Source organism: Neoarius graeffei, chromosome 28 (genome assembly GCF_027579695.1).
Source record: "Neoarius graeffei isolate fNeoGra1 chromosome 28, fNeoGra1.pri, whole genome shotgun sequence".
Lineage (NCBI taxonomy): Eukaryota > Metazoa > Chordata > Actinopteri > Siluriformes > Ariidae > Neoarius > Neoarius graeffei.
This window is the reverse complement of record NC_083596.1, coordinates 5,541,897-5,565,958: the sequence shown is the minus strand read 5'-3', so window position 1 is coordinate 5,565,958 and position 24,062 is coordinate 5,541,897. Positions and strand designations below refer to the sequence as shown.

Below are 24,062 nucleotides of genomic sequence, written 5' to 3'. Positions count from 1 at the left end.
TTTCTATTTTTAAGTGATCTTTTAAGTGATATTTTTAAGTGATCCGTTCTCTACCTTCCCCTGAAACTATTATAGTTTTTGTTTTTCTCATCTGAAGTGTTAGATGTAAACTTTAGAATCATGCTCCTCAGTGTTGACTGTTTCAAGATGTCTGTGATAATTGGCTGTTACGAAAGCCGCTGTATTCCGACTCTTCATTGCCAAAAACAGGATTTCAGCACAGAATTTTATTGACTTTGGATTAACGCTTTGGCTGTAGTCGTGGTGCTCCTGAACTCCATGCCGCCCTGACAAAAAAGCCTTTATGCATCTTCACCTTTTCCTCTCAACCTAGAAGCATTATTGGCCCACCCTTGTTTAATCCCCCTACTAACACAAACCACATTTCCAGGGCGGGAGATGCTGATGGTCGCAGTATCTGGGGTGTCTCTGGATCCTCAGGTTTGCTTTCCACAATCCTTTCGATGAACTTTCAGAAATGATTTCCACTTGGAACTCATTTTAGATGGGTGGCTGGATCCAGCATGCTGAGGATGACAAGGACTCTTGGTGGGTGAAACCAAGTCAGGTTGTAACCTGTGTTACATAATAGATGTCTACGATAATTCCAGTTTACGCAAGAGCGAGAGCAGGACCACGGAAACTTCTCCAGTTGATCCCCCTCGCCATCTGGTAGTTGATGCACTCAGGCAACTGATATGTTGAGGGAAAACCCTTGAGCAGCAATTTTTCTTTCTTGGGACTTTCACAGTTTTATGGTACATCACGGATGGCTGAGTAGTCGACGTGAAATGTTGAATTTGTTTGCAACTGGGAACATCCATTCCTCTGCGGTTTTGGGAATATGATGAGCAATTTAGCAGTGACCTGTTGAAGTTCTTTGAAATCTGAACTGCTCTGTCATTGAGGTAATGATTCTATGTCAGCATCTGCAATGGTCAGAATCTACTTTCCATCCGCTTTTTTTGTGATCAGTCCAAGAACGCCTTCATCCTTGACTTCGCTCACTGAAAGCAGCTAAACTATTGTTTTCATTTGAGAAGCCACACTGGATGAGATTTCTCCAAATGGCTATCGTTTTTGTTGTTGCCCTGTTCCAACGTGCACATGTACAGCTGTTATTTTTTCCAGAGCGGCATCAAATGTCCAAAGCCCGATGGCTTGAAACATATTTTTTGTTTATCAAGTGCTATCACATTATCAATCATGCTCAGGTTCCTTTTATTTCTGTGATCCCAGAGGAGATTTTTCATGGTCAGAAGAAATACCAGCTTCTAAAAGGGAAGTTTGTGTATATGAGTATACACATTACACACAGAGAACCATACCTTCCATATGGAATAGTCATAACAGGAAATGGTAAATCCATCTCTATCTCAATTTCCACAACAGAGTCCTTTCCACCTCTCAAACAATGTCAAGCATCCTTGCACCACTCTCTCTCTCTCTCTCTCTCTCTCTCTCTCTCTCATGTTCTCTTTTATTTGTCGCTCAAGTGTTACTCCAACCAAAGCACAGTAAGAGCTCCAATCACTCATGAGTCATACAGTGCGTTTACATGCACATAGAGAAAATCGAATTTCTGCCGTAGCTCGACTGAAATCGAAGTTCTAAATGCCATGGAAACACCTTAGCTCGGCTGAAATTGAACCGAACTGGATTTCTCGTAATCGAGCTAGATTATGTGATTGTAGCCAAGCTACTTAGTGCATGTAAACCCTATCGAGCTACGTAGTCGAGCTACTTACTTCAGCACTGCCCCTTCCGGAAGTGACGAGTGACGAGACCACAAGCGGGAAACACAACAGCCTCGGTCGGCATGACAACAGTAGTAGAAACGTGCACTTCTGGAGCAATGAGGAGATAGAGTTCATGCTCATTCAGCTTAAAGGAACAGTCCACCGTACTTCTATAATGAAATATGCTCTTATCTGAATTGAGACGAGCTGCTCCGTACCTGTCCGAGCTTTGCGCGACCTCCCAGTCAGTCAGACGCAGTCAGACGCGCTGTCACTCCTGTTAGCAATGTAGCTAGGCTCAGTATGGCCAACGGTATTTTTTGGGGCTGTAGTTAGATGCGACCAAACTCTTCCGCGTTTTTCCTGTTTACATAGGTTTATATGAGCAGTGATATGAAAAAAGTTCAGTTACACAAATTGAAACGTAGCGATTTTCTATGCTATGGAAAGTCCGCACTATAATGACAGGCGTACTAACACCTTCTGCGCGCTTCGACAGCGCATTTATACAGAGCTCAGATATCAATGCGCTGTCGAAGCGCGCAGAAGGTGTTAGTACGCCTGTCATTATAGTGCGGACTTTCCATAGCATAGAAAATCGCTACGTTTCAATTTGTGTAATTGAACTTTTTTCATATCACTGCTCATATAAACCTATGTAAACAGGAAAAACGCGGAAGAGTTTGGTCACATCTAACTACAGCCCCAAAAAATACCATTGGCCATACTGAGCCTAGCTACATTGCTAACAGGAGTGACAGCGCGTCTGACTGCGTCTGACTGACTGGGAGGTCGCGCAAAGCTCGGAGAGGTACGGAGCAGCTCGTCTCAATTCAGATAAGAGCATATTTCATTATGGAAGTACGGTGGACTGTTCCTTTAAGGAGTTGAATATATATCGATGTTGCTGTCCTTGTCGTCGTTCTTCTTGTGAACACGGAACTGATAACTTTGTTTATACTCTTGAATAGCTCTTCTTCATGAAGACAACCGGAAGTGTACCAACACGATGGGGCGTGTAGCGCCACCTGTGGCTCGGGTGCACAATGTACCTCACACAATAGCTCGATTTCCTTGTGTGCATGTAGGATTGGGGCTACGTTTACATTACGTCGAATCAGCGGATCATCAGATTAATGTTCTTAAAATGATTCGCGTTTACACTAAAACCGTTAGCCGTGCACATAGCGACGCCAATACGCTGATACGCTCGGCTCCGCAGGCATCCTGCGCTCCAAATCACTCCGCCCTGAACAGCGAGTGCCCTCTGGAGGGTGCGCACTCCGGCCCTGCGCAGCTCACAGAGCGCGCGAGTGAAGTGCACGAGCAGTGATTCGGGACTGAGCCGCTGTGTGTGTGATCCCAGCGCATATCACTTACCACTTGCAAGTGGAAGGATGGCAAGCCTAAAGACAATCATAACTACACAATGGGCAGTATTTGCATCAGTATTTGCAGTATTTTCATACTTTTATACTCTTTAATGAAAGGTGATACAAGGCGGAAGTCCGCGCCGTTTTTCAGCAGTCGCGTCACATGACCAATGCCAGCGAATCAGGAAGGTGGATGTCACAGTGACGTTGTCCAATGAGACGCCAGCTAGAGCTCAGCACAGCGTATTCGCGTATTCTGAATGTTTACACAGCACCGGACCAGATACGATCTAGATTGAATACGTGGACGCTGGCGGATTCCCGTTTCCTGGCTTTTCCAGGGGGTTTAATGTAAACGGACAGTGCCTCCGCGAAGAAAACGAGACAGATACGGTCTAATGTAAACGTAGCCTGGATTTCTCTGGCACCCCTGCTGGGACCCTTAGCTCGATTACTGACAGCAGCTCGATTTGGATGTGCATGTAAACGCACTGATAGTTGCAAACACATCGTACCATCACACCTAAAGCCCTGCCAGGGTTTGAACGAATGGCTGCTTATCATGCTTACGATGCCATATTACCTCATTTCATGCCATGTCATCAGAGTGTATTTATTCTTTAAGTGCATGGACTTGTCATTAGTGCCTGTGAAATGGTTTGGCTTAAGTGACACATCATCAAGTTGTCCATTCCAGAGCTTCTGAGTGTGTTACAGAAAGCCGCTACTAATAGAATACAAATGAATCTGTATGGTGCGGGTGTTGAGCAGTAGATAAAAGCTGGCATGCTCAAAGATTTTAACACCTTCAGAGCCATTGGAGAACTTGGAGACTGGAAAAATCGGGTTCTCCAAAGCTCTTCAAAGTTATCGTCAAATGATACAGCACATAAACATGTTTGACTGTGCACTGTTTTGATTGGCAGTTTCAGGTGACGCCTGAAATATAAAAATATAATACTTGGGAGTGGGGGGTGGATGGGATGTGGGGGGTGGACGTAGTTATAGGAAGGTAATCACCGATGGGTGGAGTGATACTGTTCAACATGAAGCAATATTTTTCACCCTAAAATTTATTATTTTACCATAATTGCATGTCCCAAAGTATTTTTATTTATATTATATTCTTATATCTCAGCAATCTGATTATTATTATTATTATTATTATTATTATTATTATTAAAGAACGGCCAACTGTACTTTTTGTCCATTTATAGTTACATTTAATGTCGTGGAGCATCCACAAAAAACAACTTCATCCCTTTTATCACTTGCCTCAGTTATAATATATATCATTCTATCCACATTCACTGGAAATGAGCAATCACGGGCTCTGATTGGGTACTCTACTACTAGGCTATCAGCTCATATACCGTGAGTACAGAAAAACAAAATGGGGGCGCGTGTTGCTGAACCAACTGAGGATGTAATAAAAACTGTACTCAAAAACAAAGCCACAAAAATGACAAAAAACCCAACAAAACATGGAATGAAAGTATTTTATGGTAAGAACATATCTTTTTTTATTTTTCAATAATAATAATAATAATAATTATTATTATTATTATTATTATTACTATTATTATAGCATTTTTTAAAAATAAATTGCTCCTGCCATTTCGCCAGTTTGTTTACATTATAAGCGGAAATGATTTTGTCGGACGTTTTGTATGAAGTTTTTATTTATCGAATTTGCTAAAAATAAAAATGCTCTGTTTCTCAAAATCCAGTGAATGTGGATAGAATAAAACAGTTATTCCACTCAATCTCATCGTACATGGATTATAGCCAACTCGGTGCTACGTGACTCGTCGGCTATCAGCTCATGTACGACTTGATTTTGTGGAATAACTGTTAAATATATAGTAGTCACACTTTTTTCTTTCTCAATGTTAATAAGACAAAAATGCAGCTTGTCTATGGAATCAATTTTGTGCCAAAATGTTCATACAATACTTGTGAAATATCAAACAAAAACGACAAATCAAAATACAAAAAAAGAAAAAAAAAGTAAATTTTTTTAGACTAGCAAACAAATTATTCGTGTAATTGTGCAAAATATCAGTCTATTACTCTTCAGAAACCTTTTATTTTTGTTCTGCGTCTTTCTCGGTTTTGTTTGACGTAATTTATTTTGGTTGCGATTCCAGCTTTCTCGTTTGCGCTCCCTGACTTTTTGCTTGCAGTTTTGGCACAAACTTCACGTGTGGGTGGGCTGTCCAGGAATGCATTCCCATTGGCTAACTTGTGTTTGACTGACAGCTACGCTCAGCCATTCCCCGGAGGCTGTTGCGGCCATTTCCTACTCGGATTTTGGCGGACTGTTTGACGAGTGACCGATCCATTGACGGTAAACAAGGATCGAGTGGACTTCAGTGGCGACTATTGCCGCTTTTCCACTACAAACGCGGCTGAGTCGGGCTGAGCCGTGCCGTGCTGAGTCGGGCTGAGTGGGGCTGTTGGAGTTGCATTTCGACTACAACCGCGCTGAACCGTGCTGGCTGGAAGTGGGTGGATACATTGGGTGGAGTTAGCGAAAGTGGGTGGACGTCACGTGATGTCGTAAGGCGGCACAAACAGTGACATCAGTGACCTTTTAAGCGGTAGTCTCACGACCCGGATAGTAAACAATAAACATGGAGGACATGGAGTCGTTAGTGTTGCTGGTCTTGGTGCTGTGGCTTGTTGTCACCGACAACGCCAACAGATACTGGCAAGAGCGTATAGATGAGGCGAGGCGCATAAGGCTTCAGAAATTCTCGTAATTCGTAATTCTTCTTCTTCCGGGTTTGCGGTGTTTACAGATCCCAGTGTGCTCGCGGGGCGTGTGTGGGCGTGTGAGGACACTCCTCCTCACCAATCAGTGCACAGGGGAGTGTCTCCTCACGCCCCTAGCCCCACTCGGCTCGGTTTGGCTCGCTTCAGCCCCACTCCAAAACCGTGCGAGTTTTGGGTGCTAAGCAGGGCTGAAGCGAGCTGAGTTGTGCTGCTCTGAGGTAGTCGAAACGCGAGCCGTGTTGGGCTGAAGTGAGCTGAAAAAGGGTAGTGGAAAAGGGCCATATGATCTTGAATTAATCCAACAAAGCGTAAATTCAATATCATAGTCACCACTAAAGTCCACTCAATCCTTGTTTACCGTCAATGGATCGGTCACTCGTCAAACAGTCCGCCAGAATCCGAGTAGGGAATGGCTGAGCGTAGCTGTCAGTCAAACACAAGTTAGCCAATGGGAATGCATTCCTGGACAGCCCGCCCACATGTGAAGTTTGTGCCAAAACTGCCAGCAAAAAGTCAGGGAGCGCAAACGAGAAAGCTGGAATCGCAACCGAAATAAATTACGTCAAACAAAATCGAGAAAGACGCGGAACAAAAATAAAAGGTTTCTGAAGAGTAATAGACTGATATTTTGCACGATTACACGAATAATTTGTTTGCCAGTCTAAAAAAATTGACTTTTTTTTTGTTTTTTTGTATTTCGATTTGTCGTTTTCGTTTGATATTTCAAAAGTATTGTATGAACATTTTGGCACAAAATTGATTCCATACTTGTCATGTTATCAAGAAACCAAAAAGTGTAAACTTCTTTGTCCTGAATACTTCCCAGTGTCGGAAACTTAGTTACTGCTTTACCTTTGACTGTTTCAGAGTCCTGCCAGTGGAGACTCTTTCTATAAAGGTTATATTATACTGATAGTTAGGTTTCCCCCAGTGGGATAGACTGAAGAACCATCTACTCACCCACATCTATCCTTTTCCTTTTACTAATGTCTTGAAGTGCACTGGGCAGCGCCTATCTCCATTTCCATAGCCCTCGGCCTCTCGCCTATTATATAGCTAGGGTTAAAGTGGAGGGCTAGTCCTCTGGTAACCAGGAGAGCTTGACTCCCTACTCACATCTGTATTGCAGTGTGCCTTGCCAGATGGCAGTAGGTACCATTTTTATGATGGTCTTTGGTATGACCCGACCGCGAGTAGAACTTGCAATCTCCTGGTTGAAAGGCGGACATGCTAACCACTTTTAAGAAACTTTTCTTTTATTAATATAGGCTGTCAAAAAAAAAAGTCCTTCCTGTAGTGGTAGCTCAAGTATCTCCTGGACTATGGTTGGATTCTTTCAAGGTTCCTTTCTTATTTTTACCCAATTTTCTCCAAGTTTATTTGATGGTATTTCCCACCAACTAGTCAGGCTTCCTGAACTAACACGTGTTTCCTTTAATGCATCAAGCTGACATCTTTTTGCTGCTCATGCAATGTCATAGGAGTGAGCAAAACCATCCTACCCATCTAGGGACTAGTTGTCTCTTTATACAGACTCCTGGCCTCAGTTGGACATTGGAACAAGGTATGACCTTGTGATCTCTGGACGATAAACAGAATAGCCAGTTGTACCACAGATTTCAGGTTCCTGGTATTTTGTAAAACTTTCACAATCAAGTCTTTTGGCCTTTTTTGCCTGATGAAATACATCAATTGTTAAAACCAAGCATTTAACCCTTACACCTGGTTCGGTTTTCATGTAATTAGCATTTCTGTTAGGTAGAACCACATGCACTAAAGGCTTTTTACCCATCAATCTACTTTAAGGAACATCTTAAATCTTTTTGTAATGAAGTACTGGGGGGAGGGGGGGGGGAGAGACGGGCATAAAGGTTTAAATCAAATCTGCTCTTCTAATAGAAGTTCAGCTGAGTGCAAGGAGGATCATAAAATTCAAAGCCTCACCCTATGTTTGGTTTAGAGTATGCAGTGAATGTTCTTACATGCTAATTGGTGCAAGCAGCTCTCAATGTGCATGGATCTTGAAGTGTTAAAATGTAGGTTCACAGGAGGGTTTAGTATTTAACCCAGCTCTGCTACATGCAGTTCAGTGCATGAAAGTCTTGGCAGTTAGCCAGTGAATTGAAGTAAATGTGCCAAATCGGGGTAAACATTAAACTCTGGCCTCCGAAATTGCTAATATTAAATTAAAGTAATGGACATATTTCCTGATCAGCATATCAGCTTTGTTGATCCAATAGAGGTTGAAGAAATCATTGAAATCAAAGAAACTTTCCATGTTAAACATGACAAAAGAGTTCTTCCTGCCCAGAGGCCCAAGGCATAGTTTCGGATATTATTTGAAAAATGTTTTTGTTTCCTGTCTGCCTACTATTATTTTTGCATTTCTTTTTTCCCCCCAAAATGTGCCAAGGATGCTTCCTCATCATCCTGTTGTTCTTGGCAGGTAGTGCGAAGGAAACCTCACGCAGAGCATAGTTCTGGTATGAGGAATGCTATGAAAATCTAGAGGTTTTCATACCACTCTGAATGCCTGCGAGTGAATGAGATCCAGATACTTGGTTGGTCTGACTGAGCTCTAATCTGGTAAAGTGTGCTTGCTTATGGAGGCTCAAGGAGACAGTGTTAAGAGAGTATTATAAATGTGCATGCTTCTAGAATGGGACAGTTGGCTTAGGTTGGTTTGTTTGGTCATTCTTTGGTTAAGTATGACCAGGTTTTGGTTATCCAACACATTCTCGTTTGAGTAAATATGCCATTTGAGAAGACAGTTCAAGTTTGCCTCTGCCAAGAGCCATGCTGTCAAAGCTCAGGCATGAAATGCTTAGATTTGTCAAATGTAGTTCTTGATCAGCAGGGAAGGTTTTGCTCTAGACCAACTGATTGTAAGGTCTGATCCCATGACTACCACAGAAGGATTCCTCAGGGGATCTTTAGATGATCAGTGATTCTAGCTGTCTTGTGACTGGGAAAGCCTTTGTTTGTCTTCATGTTCCCCAAGAGGTACAAACTCAAGAACCCTTTTTCTTGTGTTGCAGCCTTGAGTGAGGTCCTAACCCCTCATCAGTTTCCAACTTCACATGTTTCCATGGCAGTAAAACATGATAACCACTGTTCTACACTCTTAGTTTTGTGAAATGCAGTGGCAGATTGGCAGTTAAGGTTCTGTAGTAGACCTGATGGTTCTATGGTCCAGTCCCAGCACTACGATGATTAATGACTCTCGTGTTCCTATGACTGGGGAACTCTCTGTTCCAGGGTTCTATGTCATACCTTTCAGTGTTCCCCTAGATCCACAACCAAAGAGCTTAGACTTAGACTGACTTTATTGTCATTCAGATTTGCATCAACAACACACATCAGAACAAGATTTCATTGCTTTGGCTCAGTGTAGTGCCGAACGAAACAGCAGCAAGTATATTACCTAAAAATATGCAAAAAAAAAAAAAATATATATAGTATATTTCTATACAATATAAAGTGTAATGCCTGAATATAAAGTATATTGCTGGGGGGGGGGGGGGGGGGGGATTAATTCGGTTCAACAGTCTTATGGCATGTGGGAAAAAGCTGTTGTAGAACCTGGCTGTTCTACTCCGGAGGCTGCATAGCCTCTTTCCAGAAACCAGTAGCGAGAACAGTCCATGGTGGGGGTGGGAGGTGTCTCTGCTGATGTTGCGAGCCCTGGTCAGGTAGCGTTTTTCTGCAATAGCCTGTATCGGAGGAAGTGAAGTCCCGATGATTTTCTCCACTCTCTTCAGCTGCCATAGTCACTGTTGGAACCTTGAGCAAGGCCCAGAAACCTCATCAATTAACTTCACATATTCATCACAATGGAAGAGGGGGACCATTTTTCTACACTTTTAGGAAAAACAGGGTTTGGCTAGTTATCTTTTTTTTAAGACTAATGATTATCATTTGCTAAAATGATTGTATTTGTGGCTGGGAAGCCCTCTGTTCCAGGGTTCTTTGTAGTACCTATAAGAATTGAGAAACTTATGGTACTAAATTTAACATTTTTTTTTCCTATGAGCTCAAAGAACCATTGAAGCAGCCTTGAGCAAGAATCCGAACCCTCATCCATTGTCTTCACAGTAGGACATAGAAACCATTGTTTTACACTCTTGAAAATGGGTTTCTCAAGGGTTCTTGGATTGGTGAATGGTTTTAGCTTGCTAAGGGTTTCCACATGGAAACCCTTCATCATAGGGTTCTTTAGAGGAACTTGGAGGGGAAACCCTGGCCTAATAGTTAGAGAAGCAGCTTTGGGACTAAAAGGTTGCAGGTTCGATTCCCTGGACCGGCAGGATGGCTGAAGTGCCCTTGAGCAAGGCATTGAACCCCTAACTGCTCCCCATATCTGTTCATCTGGGTATGCTGTATGTCGCCCTGGATGAATGGAGTGTCTGCTAAATGCCTGTAATGAAGGGTTCAAGAAGAAAGACAAATATAGGGTTCTAGATCCCACCATTTTTTCTATGAGTGCATCAGTTTATAGAAAACTACTTTTTCTACTTGGATTTTATGCCTTTCTTTGTAAGGACATGCTGTGAATGCGTATACACACACATGCTTTTGCTTTGGATCATCTATTCGTTTTGCACGAGGAACCCAAGACACACTGCAGCAAAGCCACGTCTGTGTGTATTCACATCAAGTGGGGCAGCAAAACTGAGTTTTGGCGAGGGTAGAGAAATATCTGTTCATACTCAGTTTAGAGCGTTCTTTGTCCTGATTCTGTCGCTGTTGCGACAGGCTCTCACCTCGTCCCCTGTTCAGTTGAGTTACAAGTAGATTCTCATTCATCTCATCTCATTATCTGTAGCCGCTTTATCCTGTTCTACAGGGTCGCAGGCGAGCTGGATCCTATCCCAGCTGACTACGGGCGAAAGGCGGGGTACACCCTGGACAAGTCGCCAGGTCATCACAGGGCTGACACATAGACACAGACAACCATTCACACTCACATTCACACCTACGCTCAATTTAGAGTCACCAGTTAACCTAACCTGCATGTCTTTGGACTGTGGGGGAAACCGGAGCACCCGGAGGAAACCCACGCGGACACGGGGAGAACATGCAAACTACGCACAGAAAGGCCCTCGCCGGCCACGGGGCTCGAACCCGGACCTTCTTGCTGTGAGGCGACAGCACTAACCACTACACCACCGTGCCGCCCCCAAGTAGATTCTATTATTAGGGCCCGAGCCCTATGGGCGAAGGCCCTATTGTTCTTGTAAGAGTTCACTATTATTATTCTTCTTCCGTCTTCTTCTTCTTCTTCTTCTTCTTCTTCCGTCTTCTTCTTCTTCTTTATTTTTCTCCGCTGTTGGGCCATTTTCGGGGCGCTTGCCATGGGCGAAAACGCACGAAATTTGGCACCAGTTCCGAGAATTGCCACCGCTACTCAGAACCAGAAGCCCAAACTTGGCCGGGGCTCCGGGCCTCTATAGCGCCCCCTAAGTCGTTGTGATTTTGGCCTCCCGCATTACGGTGCCTGGGTGCCATGTGGTTTGTAGTAGTGGCATGCCATTTGGTACGCATATGTATCTCACTAAGCCGGACAAAAATGTAATGCCAATGCATTAGCCACGCCCAACAGGAAGTGAGGTAATTTCACTTTTGTGCGAAATGCATTGCCACGAAGACGGCGCAACTCCTCCTAGACCGTTCATAGGAATGTCACCAAAATTGATACACATCATCTACAGACATGGCTGACAAAAGTTACTAAATACGTTTCACGTAGCATAAACCGTTCAGAAGTTATACGTCAATCAATTTTCGATGCAAAATTTTACATGCTTAAAAATTCATAACAAATCTTCTGATTGCTCAAAACTGCTCATACTTCACACGCAAATCACTGATTGGGCTTCTGACATGTTACCCAATTTCTGTGATATTTCGCCACTGGGGGCGCTATTTTTGGGCAAAAATTCCAATCTTTCCTCAAATTTGGTCAAACTTGACGGCCACCCTCTTGCTACCTCCCATGTCATGTATACCACGTTTTGGAAATTTTCGTCCATGGGGGGCGCTGTTTTTGGCCGACGCAATTGCTCCAAAACAGGTTTTTGGTAAATAATTCCATAATGCTTTTCCTTCACACCACTACCTTGTGATAGTACATTGCTGTTGTAAGCACTTATTTTTCCAACTCATAATCGCTCATGTACAGCATAGCGCCACCTACTGACATGGGAAAAACCAAAAAATTTATTCTTCAAAAATCTATATCTCATCTTCTATTTACTCAATTGTCATCAAACTTCATACGCAAACTCTTCATAGCTCACCTGACGTCTACGCCAAATTTTGTGCACTTTCGCCCCTGGGGGTGCTGGTTATGGCAAAAATGATATTGCAGCTTCCGATTTGTCAAACTTGCCAAGCAAACTCTTTACAAGACCCTTATTGGGGCGCTTGCCATGGTCGACAACGCACGAAATTTGGCTCCTTTTTCTTAGACTGCCACCGCTACTGAGAACCAGAAGCCCAGATCCAGGCGGGCCTCAGGGCCTCTATAGCGCCCCCTAACTCGTTGTGATTTTGGCCTCCCGCATTAAGGTGCCTGGTTGCCATGTAGTTTGTAGTAGTGGCATGCCATTTGGTACGCATATGTAGCTCACTAGGCCGGACAAAAATGTAATGCCAATGCATTTGCCACGCCCAACAGGAAGTTAGGTAATTTCACTTTTGTGCGAAATGCATGGCCACGAAGACGGCGCAACTCCTCCTAGACCGTTCATAGGAATGTCACCAAAATTGATACACATCATCTACAGACATGGCTGACAAAAGTTACTAAATAGGTTTCACGTAGCATAAACCATTCAGAAGTTATACGTCAATCACTTTTCAATGCAACATTTTACATGCTTAAAAATTCATAACAAATCTTCTACTTGCTCAAAACTGCTCATACTTCACACGCAGATCACTCATTGGGCTTCTGACATGTGACCCAATTTCTGTGATATTTCGCCACTGGGGGCGCTATTTTTGGGCAAAAATTCCAATCTTTCCTCAAATTTGGTCAAACTTCACGGCCACCCTCTTACTACCTCCCATGTCATGTATACCACATTTTGGGAATTTTCGTCCATGGGGGGCGCTGTTTTTGGCCGACGCAATTGCTCCAAAACGGGTTTTTGGTAAATTATTCCATAATGCTTTTCCTTCACACCACTACCTTGTGATAGTGCGTTGCTGTTGTAGACACTTATTTTTCCAACTCATAATCGCTCATGTACAGCATAGCGCCACCTACTGACATGGGAAAAACCAAAAATTTTATTCTTCAAAAATCTATATCTCATCTTCTATTTACTCAATTGTCATCAAACTTCATACGCAAACTCTTCATAGCTCACCTGACATGTACGCCAAATTTTGTGCACTTTCGCCCCTGGGGGTGCTGGTTATGGCAGAAATGATATTGCGGCTTCTGATTTGTCAAACTTGGCAAGCAAACTCTTTACAAGACCCTTATTGGGGCGCTATTATTATTAGGGCCCGAGCACCGTACAGTGCGAGACCCTATCGTTGCCATGTGTCCAATTCTGTGCTTTGTCGCCATTGCGGGAGTAATGTCTCTTGCCGAAGAAGCTGTGGAAGGTAATTCGCGGGGACGCATGCCCCCGCCCCCCTTGGCCGCTGGCGCGAGGGCCCGTCGAGGCCGCTTGCGGCTTTAATTTTCTATTATTATTTATTCTATTATGATTTGTCTTCACTGTCCTGTGTTTCGATGTTTGCATGATAGAGTGGCAATTTTAATTTCATTGTATACATTTACAATGACAATAAAGGCAATTAATTAATTAATTAATTAATTAATTAATTATTGCCTTTTTGCATCATATTATAATGTAAAGTTGACCATTATAATAGTCAAAATTATTGATATACTATATATATATATATATATATAAAAAAGTAATGGGATGGTTAAGTGGCAGCCTCACACTGTAAATTTTTGATGGGATTAAATAAATACAAAACATGAATGAATGAATGAATGAATGAATGAATGGTGAAAGTAATAAATTTTTCATGGCCTTCTCAATAGCCTTTTTAAGCTGTGTTATGTTAATTATGCCCGAGGAATGGTGTGTGCTTATATGTTTGATCATTTTGTGTGTGCGCGTGCATGTTTTTATATACTACTGAGGACCAAATATGCCCAGGATAGCAAAATCTGACAATTTTGACCTTGTGGGGACATTTGGATGGTCCTCACAAGGAAATTGCTGTTGTGTTAAATTGAAAGAAAAAAAAAAGCCAAAAAGTTTCCTTTTCATTACTGAGGTTAGGGTTAGGTTCAGTATTAATTAACTACAGTAATAATTATGTCAATGAGACCAAATGTGTGCGTAGCTCGCAATATCTTATGAATTCTTATTTTCTGTGCATTCTGATTTGATTTTATGGGACTTTCACTGGTGTGTGCGTTAGTGAGTTTCTCTCCTCAGCCTCACGCTTACTTGGCTCGAACACAAACGCAAACAGCCGCATAAAACTCCAGCCCTTGCCATTCATCTTAAGTGCTAATTTGAATGATTTGTTTAGCCTCTTATTAAAAGTTACTGCTTCCCTGCCCATTAGAGCAGGCACCTTATAACGGTGCTGACGGCAGCGTGAAAATCTTGGCCTCGCCTGAACCTCCCGTGTTTGCAACAGCAGCCGCTGAGCCCGAGTGCTCCGCTAATTTGGCCGCGTCGTTTTTGTTAATCAGCAGAGAGAGAACGGATTGTGTTCCCTCTGGGAAAGCCGGCCAACACAAATGCAAATAATGAGGCCTTTGTATGTTTTTTTTTTCTTCCCCCTTCCCTTCTCTCATTCATTCTTTTATTACAAGCTGGTGTGTGTGTGTGTGTGTGTGTGTGTGTGTGTGTGTGTGTGTGTGTGTGTGTGCGGCCACCTTAACGTGTTGTTTTATAGATGTGTGGACTGCAGGACTACAGAGTTGATGTTGGAGAAGCCTTCTGTCTGTGTGTAGCTTTGTGGGTGGTTGGCATGTGTGTATTTGTGTGTGTGTGTAGGAGGATCTGTTCAGAAATTAATACTACTTGATGGTCTGTATATGACCCGCTATTCAATCCCAGCATGTGCCTCTGTCAATATTTCTTCTTGCCACATCTCTCTCTCTCTCTCTCTCTCTCTCTCTCTCTCTCTGGCCTTCAGGATTGTTTACCTGTAGCTTTCCTTTCACTTGTTTGCAAGTCCAGTCTCTCAGACGATTGAAACACACGCAAACAACTGATGTTCAGCTATGTGGCCTGGATGTTTTCTTTCCTGGTGCGTGTCTTGTTTTTTGGCCCACGTGGTGTGTATTGAGTTACTGTTTTGTGGAAGCCTGGGCCGTGACTGCACGCCAGCTATTTGTTTGTGTCTGAGTGAATGCAGTGGAACACTGAAAGAGACGTGCTTACTCGCACCAACATCAAAAACACTTGCCCACTTTGTTCAGTTCCCAGCATAGTATCAGTTTCAATGTGGCACAGGAGCAGAGAGCAGCACAGGGAGAACCCTCCGTAGCTGTGCTGCTCAGATACGTCACTTATATATCATGCATCTGATTTCAAACATACTGTATGTGCCGAGTCATAATCTATAAGATTCAGAAGTGACGAGACTAAATTCATAACAGCTTCATATATGCTAGAGCGTTGTTTATTTTTGTCATCCAATTACAGAAATAAATCTACTGCTAATGGGTATTCAACAAAACTTTATGAAGGTCTAGTTACGTACCGTGAAACTCCTTGACCGAACGGTTTTAATTTAATAATTAAATAATATTCGCTGGCGTTGAGTGGTATATCGGATATGTTTCATTCAAGCGAGACGGCCTTTCGATTTCATAAAATCGGTGAAATTTAGTTCGCTCTGAAATGTGGTGATTGTGATATATGTTTATTTCTGTAACATCTCACAAAATATCAGGCCATTCTGTGGCTGGGAAGTTATTTAATTTGAAGGGATTAAAGCAAATAATGTGCATGAAATCGCTCGCTTGGCGCAGTCAAGCAGACAGAGGAAGTCCGTGTGCGCATGCGCAGGTTTATCTTCTTCTTTTGGGTTTTACGGCAGCTGGCATCCAGTGTTGCATTACTGCCATCTACAGGTTTCCCTTTGAGCATGCACTGACAGTTCCATCATTCTGTCGCTAAACGAACAGCTGATCACACCGAGGTGCTCGCTGAGCGCCGATATTTATTAGTTTGGTCCTGCGTTTCCTTCTTTCGTATATAACATAACGTCTTTTCTTCTCGCTTTCTTTCCGTTACTGTAGTCAGGGAAAGCCCACCACGTGATGCATGATGTTGTATTGCGTCATGGTGAAGCAGGAAGAAACAGCGGAGAATTTAGGGCCATGTGGCTCTAAATTCATTAATTGTTCTATTTAAAAAAAAACCTAATAAATTTGGAAGTCTGTGATTCGAACTCCGTAGCTTTCGGTCCACTAAACAAAAATAATTGGGTGTCGGGGAAAATTCTTTTTCTGACCTACACTTGAAACATCTGAAAGGCAGTCTTGCTTTCAGCTAACGTGTTATTGAACTCAACAAATATATCTGATATACCATGAAAAAAAGCCAGCCAATATAATAATAATAATTATTATTATTATTAATATAAATATTATTATTATTATAAATACATATTCCTTTCAGGTGTTCAACACATCTTTCTCTTTCAAAATTCTCTCAAAATCTTCCGTATTTAACCCTTTGGTGACTGACCCCTTGAAAATCGTTCCTCCAGGAACGATGACATTTCAGTTGTCAAGACAACGGAAAAACTAAAATACAAAACAGAAAGATTTTGTTGTAACTTGTTTTGTTGATAAACGTTGTAACTTTAGTTTTAGTTTTTCCGTTGTCTTGACAACTGAAACGTCATCGTTCCTGGAGGAACGATTTTCAAGGGGTCAGTCACCAAAGGGTAAATGAAGCAACCCTGGTAGCCATGTTTATTTACACTGTCCCCGTCGCTCGCTAGCGCGGAAGTTTTACGTCTCTGATGTGTGACGTCATGTTGTCTTGACAACCATGCAATATAGTAAACCATATTCAACGTTCATTCTCCATTAGCTAGAGTGACGTAATACACATAGGATAAGCGATATGCTAACAATATTGCATGCTATCGAACCAAATGAATCAAACTCGCTGGAAAGGAATAGAACACGTTTTTATTCCATCAAAAAAGTATCATGTATGTATAATAATTAACCATTAGTGATTACGTTGAGAAATAAAACAGCTTGATGTTTTGTTTTGTAGCGCCACTTCACTTTGCCACTTTTGACTCGCACCATGCTCTCTGAACAGACGAGACATCTGATTTGAATTTCCCTGTCTACTCGCCTTGTAAAAATTCCATTTTCATCATCAGAAATCTTTTTAAACTTTTTGAATAATCTCTTCACTAATCAGCCCAAAGAGACTAAATGGAAATACAATTTATGAAAATCTGTGACTACAACTGAGCTACCTTAACCGAAATAATTAAAATAATTTACATAAATGCATCTGATGGAAGTTTAGAAACCTGGAGTTGATGAACCATGGCCGGATTTTCAACCATTGATCAGTTCTGCCAGTATTTATTTAGCACTTGGTTTGATCAGCTGGATCTGCATCCAAAGAGATCTGCCAGTTAACAACCCCTGGCATAGCTGATTTAATCAATGTGCTCGTTCTTAGCCTTTGGCAACTAAAATCTCTTTTTTTTTCTTCCCTTCTTCCCCTAAACGACATGTTGAAATAGGTAATAGAGACCGTCAGTTATTTTATTGCTTAATAAACTCCTTTATTATTCACATTATTCATTCAAATAGTTGGATTTTGCAGTAAAAATGTTCCAGATGTTTCATCTTTTGCATAAAGTTTTGTATTTTGGGTTAATATGCGCAGCTGAAAAGTAAATGTAAATCAAACTAAATCAGAGGATTTGTAATAGATTACTTGACAACCACACAAAAGTGAACAATTTCTATATTTCATAGTTATACCTACCCAAAAAAAAAAAGTCTGGCAACTCTGTGTAGGCAGTTTAATCTCTCACAAAGTACACGTCTAGACATCTAGACATCAGCGTAAGGCATTGATAGCAGTAGAATAGATACTCGGGCTTGTAATGCACTGACAATATCTTCCCGAATGTAGAGGAGTAATACGCTCATTGGCCGGGTGAACTCCGATTCCTCTGGCTGAAGAAGGTGACTGAGTCCAAAGGAGGATGTCATTGCCTCATTTCAGTCTTTCAGTCATTTAAGTCTACAGAGCCCGAGATCTGTTTTAAGTGCAGCTCTTGGATCGATTCCATTCACTCCCTCTACAGCTTGCATTTCGTATCAGCAAGCATAACCGAATGCAGATGAGTTCCGAGAGGCCTGAAGTCGAAATCCATATGCACGCTAATTGCAATGCCTGGTTGGAACCCTTGAGTGATGTCTTACAAAAGTGGAATCAAATTATGATGGTTTACAACAAAACTGACCTAGGATTAGTGAATTACAGGCTTGTTTACTTCGGGCCCGTAATGGGATTTTGGGGTCATGAATGTTTAAGGAGGATAAGAAGGCACTTAAGCCAACCAGAAACACAGCCAAGAAATAAGTGTTGTGTTGAAAAATATTTATTAAGAGTGCTTGAGACATGTTAAACTTTAGTAGTGGTGTAGTTTAAATCAACATTTTTTGTTGTTGTTGTTGTTTTTAGCTACTACGTCCTAATAATACGTCCTTTGGTTCATGAAAGTTACCAATACTTTGTGCTTGCTTTGGAGTGCGCACCCTTGACTCTATTAGTATGGATTCAACCTTCCTCTGGCTCTTTGGTGTTTAGGGATGTGGTGCATGGCGTGATGTACACCTACGAGGTTCAGACAGTCTCCAGATGGAGAGAGAGTGAACCGTCTCCTCCTTTATTCCACCGTCTTGGAGCGTCATACTGCGGAGATGGGATCATCCAGAGGTGTGTTTATGTGACACATCTTCAGTTTCAAATGACAAATCATTGCCATCATCCAAACCTTGATGATGATGATGATGATGATGATGATGATGATGATGATGATGATGATCACATGCATGCTGCTTTGTATTCATTCCTATTCTCTTTTGGCCCCCAGGTCCCAAGGAGAGCAGTGCGATGACAAGAACACCATAAATGGGGATGGCTGCTCAGGTCAATGTAGGAAAGAGCCATTCTTCAACTGTGTAGGTGAGTGCACAAAGCAACGGAAATCTGTCTTAAGTCCCAGTAGATCACTTTACTAATCCAGAGGATGAGGACTAGTAAGGAAAGTTCTTGAAATGCTGTTTTTGCAACCTCACAGAGCAGATCAACACACTTACAGGAGAGCACTAACTTCTATATCCGTGAGCTATTTGACAAACCACAGTTGGCGAGCATCCATCTGATCGGTAGGAAAGAATAATCGCTGTGGCGTCATTGCGTTCAACATTTAGATATTTGAGCTACTCATGAGGAGGAGACTGTCGCTGCCCCATTTGGGATACATGATCGAGCAGATACTGATCAGCCTTAACATTATGACCAGGTGAAGTGAATAATTAAAGTGCCATTCCACCATTGGATGTATTCTTTGGCATAAAATACAATATATTTTATGACAACATGACTAGACAGAGAAATCTTTTAGCTTCGAAATGATATATCAAACATAATTTTTTGACAATGACAAGTATATTAATTTTGCGACCAAAGTCACCTACCCTTTTAATTTCCGCGCGGTAGTGAAACGTGATGTCATCGGCAGGTTCCCCTTCTTGTGTACCACGTGTCGGTCTATTTTTAGACCAGGAAACCCCCAAAGTGAGAGAGTCATTTCTCCTCGTATATGGGGGCCAAAAAAATTGCGAAAAATTTTGAGTTAATCTTTCAGTTAGCTAGATTTATTGGTATTAGCTAGATTTATTGGTATTATTTTTATCGCATTCTATCCGCCATTGCTGATAATATGTGCCACGTCACACGTCACGTGGTACACAAGAAGGGGAACCTGCCGATGACATCACGCACGGAAATTAAAAGGGTAGGTGACTTTGGTCGCAAAATTAATATACTTGTCGTGTGTCAAAAAATTATGTTTGATATATCATTTTGAAGCTAAAAGATTTCTCTATCTAGTGATACCATTTATATATGTTGTCAAAATATATTGTATTTTACGCCAAAGAATACATCCAATGGTGGAATGGCACTTTAAGTTATTCTACGAAATCGAGTCGTACATGAGCTGATGGCCGATGAGGCGCGTAGCACTGAGTTATCTGTCATCCATGTATGATGAGATTGAGTGGAATAACTGTTTTATTCTGTCCACATTGACTGGATTTTGAGAAACGGAGCATTTATTATTTTTATTTTTTGCAAATTCGCTAAATAAAAACTGTATACAAAACGTCACACAAAATCATTTTTGCTTAGAATGTAAACAAACCGGCGAAATGACAGGAGCAGTTTGTGAAAAATGCTCTTAAAATAATTCCTGTAAAATAAAAGATACATTTTTTTTTACCATTAAATACTTTTATTCCATATTTTGCTGCCTTTTTTGGGGGGTTGGGCTGGAGTGCGGAACAGGCGATATTGGGGATTATATACACACACACACGCACTTTTAGCCATCTCTGTTTCTTTTAAATACTTAATTTTTTTTTCGAGTAGAGTTTTTATTTCATCCTTGGTTGGTTCAGCAACACGCTCCATCATTTTGTTTTTCTCTACTCACGGTATATGAACTGATAGCCTAGTAGTAGAGTATCCAGTCAGAGCACATGATTGCTCATATCCAGTGAATATGGATAGAATAACATTGATGATCTCATTAAGGCCAATTTATGCTGACAACGCAGTCCTCGCAGATGGCGTCGCAGATGGCGTCTGCGTAGCCCCCTCCCTTCGCAGACGCTCTGCGCGCACCTCCCAAAAATTGTGACCACTGCAGAAGCCTCGCAGACAGCGTCGCAGACACAAGGGCTCTGATTGGTCCACTCTACATCCGCTGTACACGCACTTCCGCTTCCCTACTTTCCCGGTTTGGTTTGGTTTCACTACCGCCATTTTTAAAAACACGAGCGAAGATGGAGTAGCACGAAGAGCGGTTGATCGAGGAAGTGAAGAAGTACGTACATCTATACGACTCCAGTTCTAGTCATTATAAGAAACTGGAGGATAAACACTCCACTAACCACACCCACCAACTACTCCTAGCGATTTCGCGACTTCGCGCCCCCTTGCGTTGTGGCGGTGAATAACATCGCGCACGCCTATTACTCCCCGCTCAACGATAAATTACAACTGTCTGCGAAAAGCTATCTGCGAAAGCCTTGTCGCAAGAGCATGCAGAGGCCCTTACAATGGCACCTGTCAAGGGGTGGGATATTAAGCAGCAAGAGAACAGTCAGTTCTTGAAGCTGATGTCTTGGAAGTAGGAAAAATGGGCATGCGTAAGGATCTGAGTGACTTTGACAAGGGCCATAATGCTGGCTAAAACAGAAACGTGTCAGCATTAACTTTTCAGCAGTTTGTGCTACAGTAGCTCTTCTGTGGGATTGGATCATACGGGCTAGCCTTTGTGCCCCATGCGAATCAGTGAGCCTTCGACGCCCATGACCCTGTTGCCAGTTCACCGGTTGTCCTTCCTTGGACCACTATTGGTAGGTACTAACCACTACATGTGCCATTTTGGAGATGCTCAGACCCAGGCATCTAGCCATCACAATTTGGCCCTCGTCAAAGTCGCTCAGCTCCTTATGCTTGCCCTTATTCTGCCAACAGAACAAGCTAGTACAAAGCCTAGCATGTAACCTTTAAATCAACCAATTTTCACACTGAATTTTGCACTGTATTTGTGTACATCTAGTTATCTTTTGAAGCTACTGTACTGTGTGTACCGTATATAGCTACTATGGTTTTCAAAATAATTCTGGACAAGGCCAAAGCTACAAGAGCCAAAAATAGCAGTTGCTACACAGCCACAAAAGACAAGCTACAAAAAAAAAAAAAATTGTTAGTGATGTGTCACTTGCTAGCATGAATGTTGTGTTACACCTCGGAACCTGATTGCAATCATGCATTACGTGAAATGGTTAAATAATCCGCTTTGTAAATATGCCTTCAGACTTGTCCATGTCCCTACACATACTTTATGCTACTTTCCTTCAAGAATTCTCAAGCAATGCGACATCCCCATCACGTCTGGAAGACATTTTATTCAAAAGAGTAGGCCAACAAATTCAGAACGGATGCTTTGGCACCTTGTCTGCAGCTTTGCTTTATGCATAAAGGAGGCTTTTCCGCTCCTCTTTGGTTTTGGCCTGAGGAAATTTGTGTCACATCAAGTCTGCAGTGCTGCACATATGGAAGTCGTGTGCAGCTCGCTTGTGAACGTGAAACGAACATGGTTCGTCAAAACAGCACATGTGAGGAGTCACGTTACACGTGATCATGGGCATCGGTAGAGTCTGAGGTGTTTGCCTCAGGGATTCTGATTCCAATAAACATGCATGCTAGAAACACTGGCAAATCTCTAAAGTGCTCCTGACCTTCTGTCACCGGCCAGATGCCATCTTTATTTAGATCATGTGGTAGTTCTCTTGATCCGTTCTCATAGAGCTATCACGGTACCTGTTATTTTCCTCTGTCTGCATACTTTCAGTGGAAGAACTCACATCTGTGTAGCGGCTTGAATTGTTTGTAGATTTTACATGGAAACTGGATAGATCATCTGCCCGTCTGTCTGCCTGTCTGCGTGTTCCTGACTCTGTGTCTATCCGTCTGACTGGACTTTAGTTGCAATATTTTAAGTTAAAATTGATGATCTAACACTAAAGGTTGATCGAATGACAACACCACTAGGATTTATTTTCACTTCTTCGGTCCAGCATCAATGTATTTAGCCTAAAACATTGTTTAGCTATCATTCTTATTACATTAGCTGAACAAGATGCGAGTGGACCCCTGCCTGGTCACCTGGATCTCCAGCTACCTCACCGACAGGCCGCAGTACATCAGGCTGAAGGACATTACGTCTGACACTGTGATTAGCAGTACTGGAGCACCCCAGGGCATGGTGCTGGCCCCTCTTCTCTTCACCCTGTACACTGCGGACTTCTGCTACAACTCGGAGCTGTGTCACATTCAGAAGTTCGCCGATGACGCAGCCATCGTTGGATGTATCAGTGATGACAGAGAGGAGGAGTAGAGGAGCCTGGTGAGGGACTTTGCTGTGTGGTGCAACAGGACCCATCTGCAGCTCAACACCTCGAAGACCAAGGAGCTGGTCATTGACTTTGGGAGGTCCAGACCAAGGTCACGACCAGTTCTGATTGAGGGAGTGGAGGTGGAGGCTGTGGATTCCTACAAGTACCTCGGGCTGTGGCTGGACAGCAAGCTAGACTGGACTTGCAACACCAATCACTTGTACAGGAAGGTACAGAGCAGGCTATACTTCCTTAGGAGGCTGCGGCCCTTTAATATCTGCAGGAAACTCCTGTGGATGTTCTATCAGTCTGTGGTCGCCAGTGTCCTGTTTTACACCGTGGTGTGCTGGGGGGGCAGCACATCCAAGAAGGACACATCCAGGCTGGACAAACTGATTAGGCGGGCCGGCTCTGTGGTCGGCATGAAGCTGGACGCTCTGGTGACGGTGGCAGAGAAGAGGACTATGGACAAACTATTGAACATCATGGACGATGCCAGTCACCCTCTGCACACCGTCATCAGCAACCAGAGGAGCCTGTTCAGTGACAGAATGCTCCGTCCCAAGTGCAGGACGAACAGACTTAAAAACTCCTTTGTCCCTCACGCCATCAGACTGTACAACTCCTCTCTGGGGGGGAGGAGGGGTAACAGGAGGACAGAGGACGGGAAGGAGCAGTAGCCTAGCCTGACAAAAAGCAATACCGGACAATGTGCAATATGAAGTGCAATATCTCTTCTGCACCCCCCCCCCCTTTTTTTGTTCCCTTTCTTCCCCCCTTCCGGTCTTCCCCATATCTTATTCTTTTTATATTTGTATATGTACATAATTTAATTTATCTAGAAGTTTTTTCTCTATTTTCTATTCTCTGTTTATCCTGTAATGATGCTGCTGGAATCTTAATTTCCCTGAGGGAACCCTCCCGAAGGGA

General features: G+C 42.5%; 1 protein-coding gene across 5 annotated transcripts in view; it reads left to right on the top strand.

Moving 5' to 3' along the window:
* Nucleotides 1–24,062, top strand: part of pappaa (pregnancy-associated plasma protein A, pappalysin 1a) — a 151,892-nt gene that overhangs the window by 42,996 nt on the left and 84,834 nt on the right. For all 5 annotated transcript variants that reach the window (XR_009651874.1, XM_060912841.1, XM_060912840.1 and 2 more), the window contains exons 9-10: nucleotides 18,748–18,876; nucleotides 19,034–19,125. Coding sequence is in view for 4 of the 5 variants with exons in the window: in XM_060912841.1 (XP_060768824.1) it covers nucleotides 18,748–18,876; nucleotides 19,034–19,125 (221 nt within the window). In the remaining variant the exon portion in view is untranslated. The remainder of the gene's footprint in view (nucleotides 1–18,747; nucleotides 18,877–19,033; nucleotides 19,126–24,062) is intronic.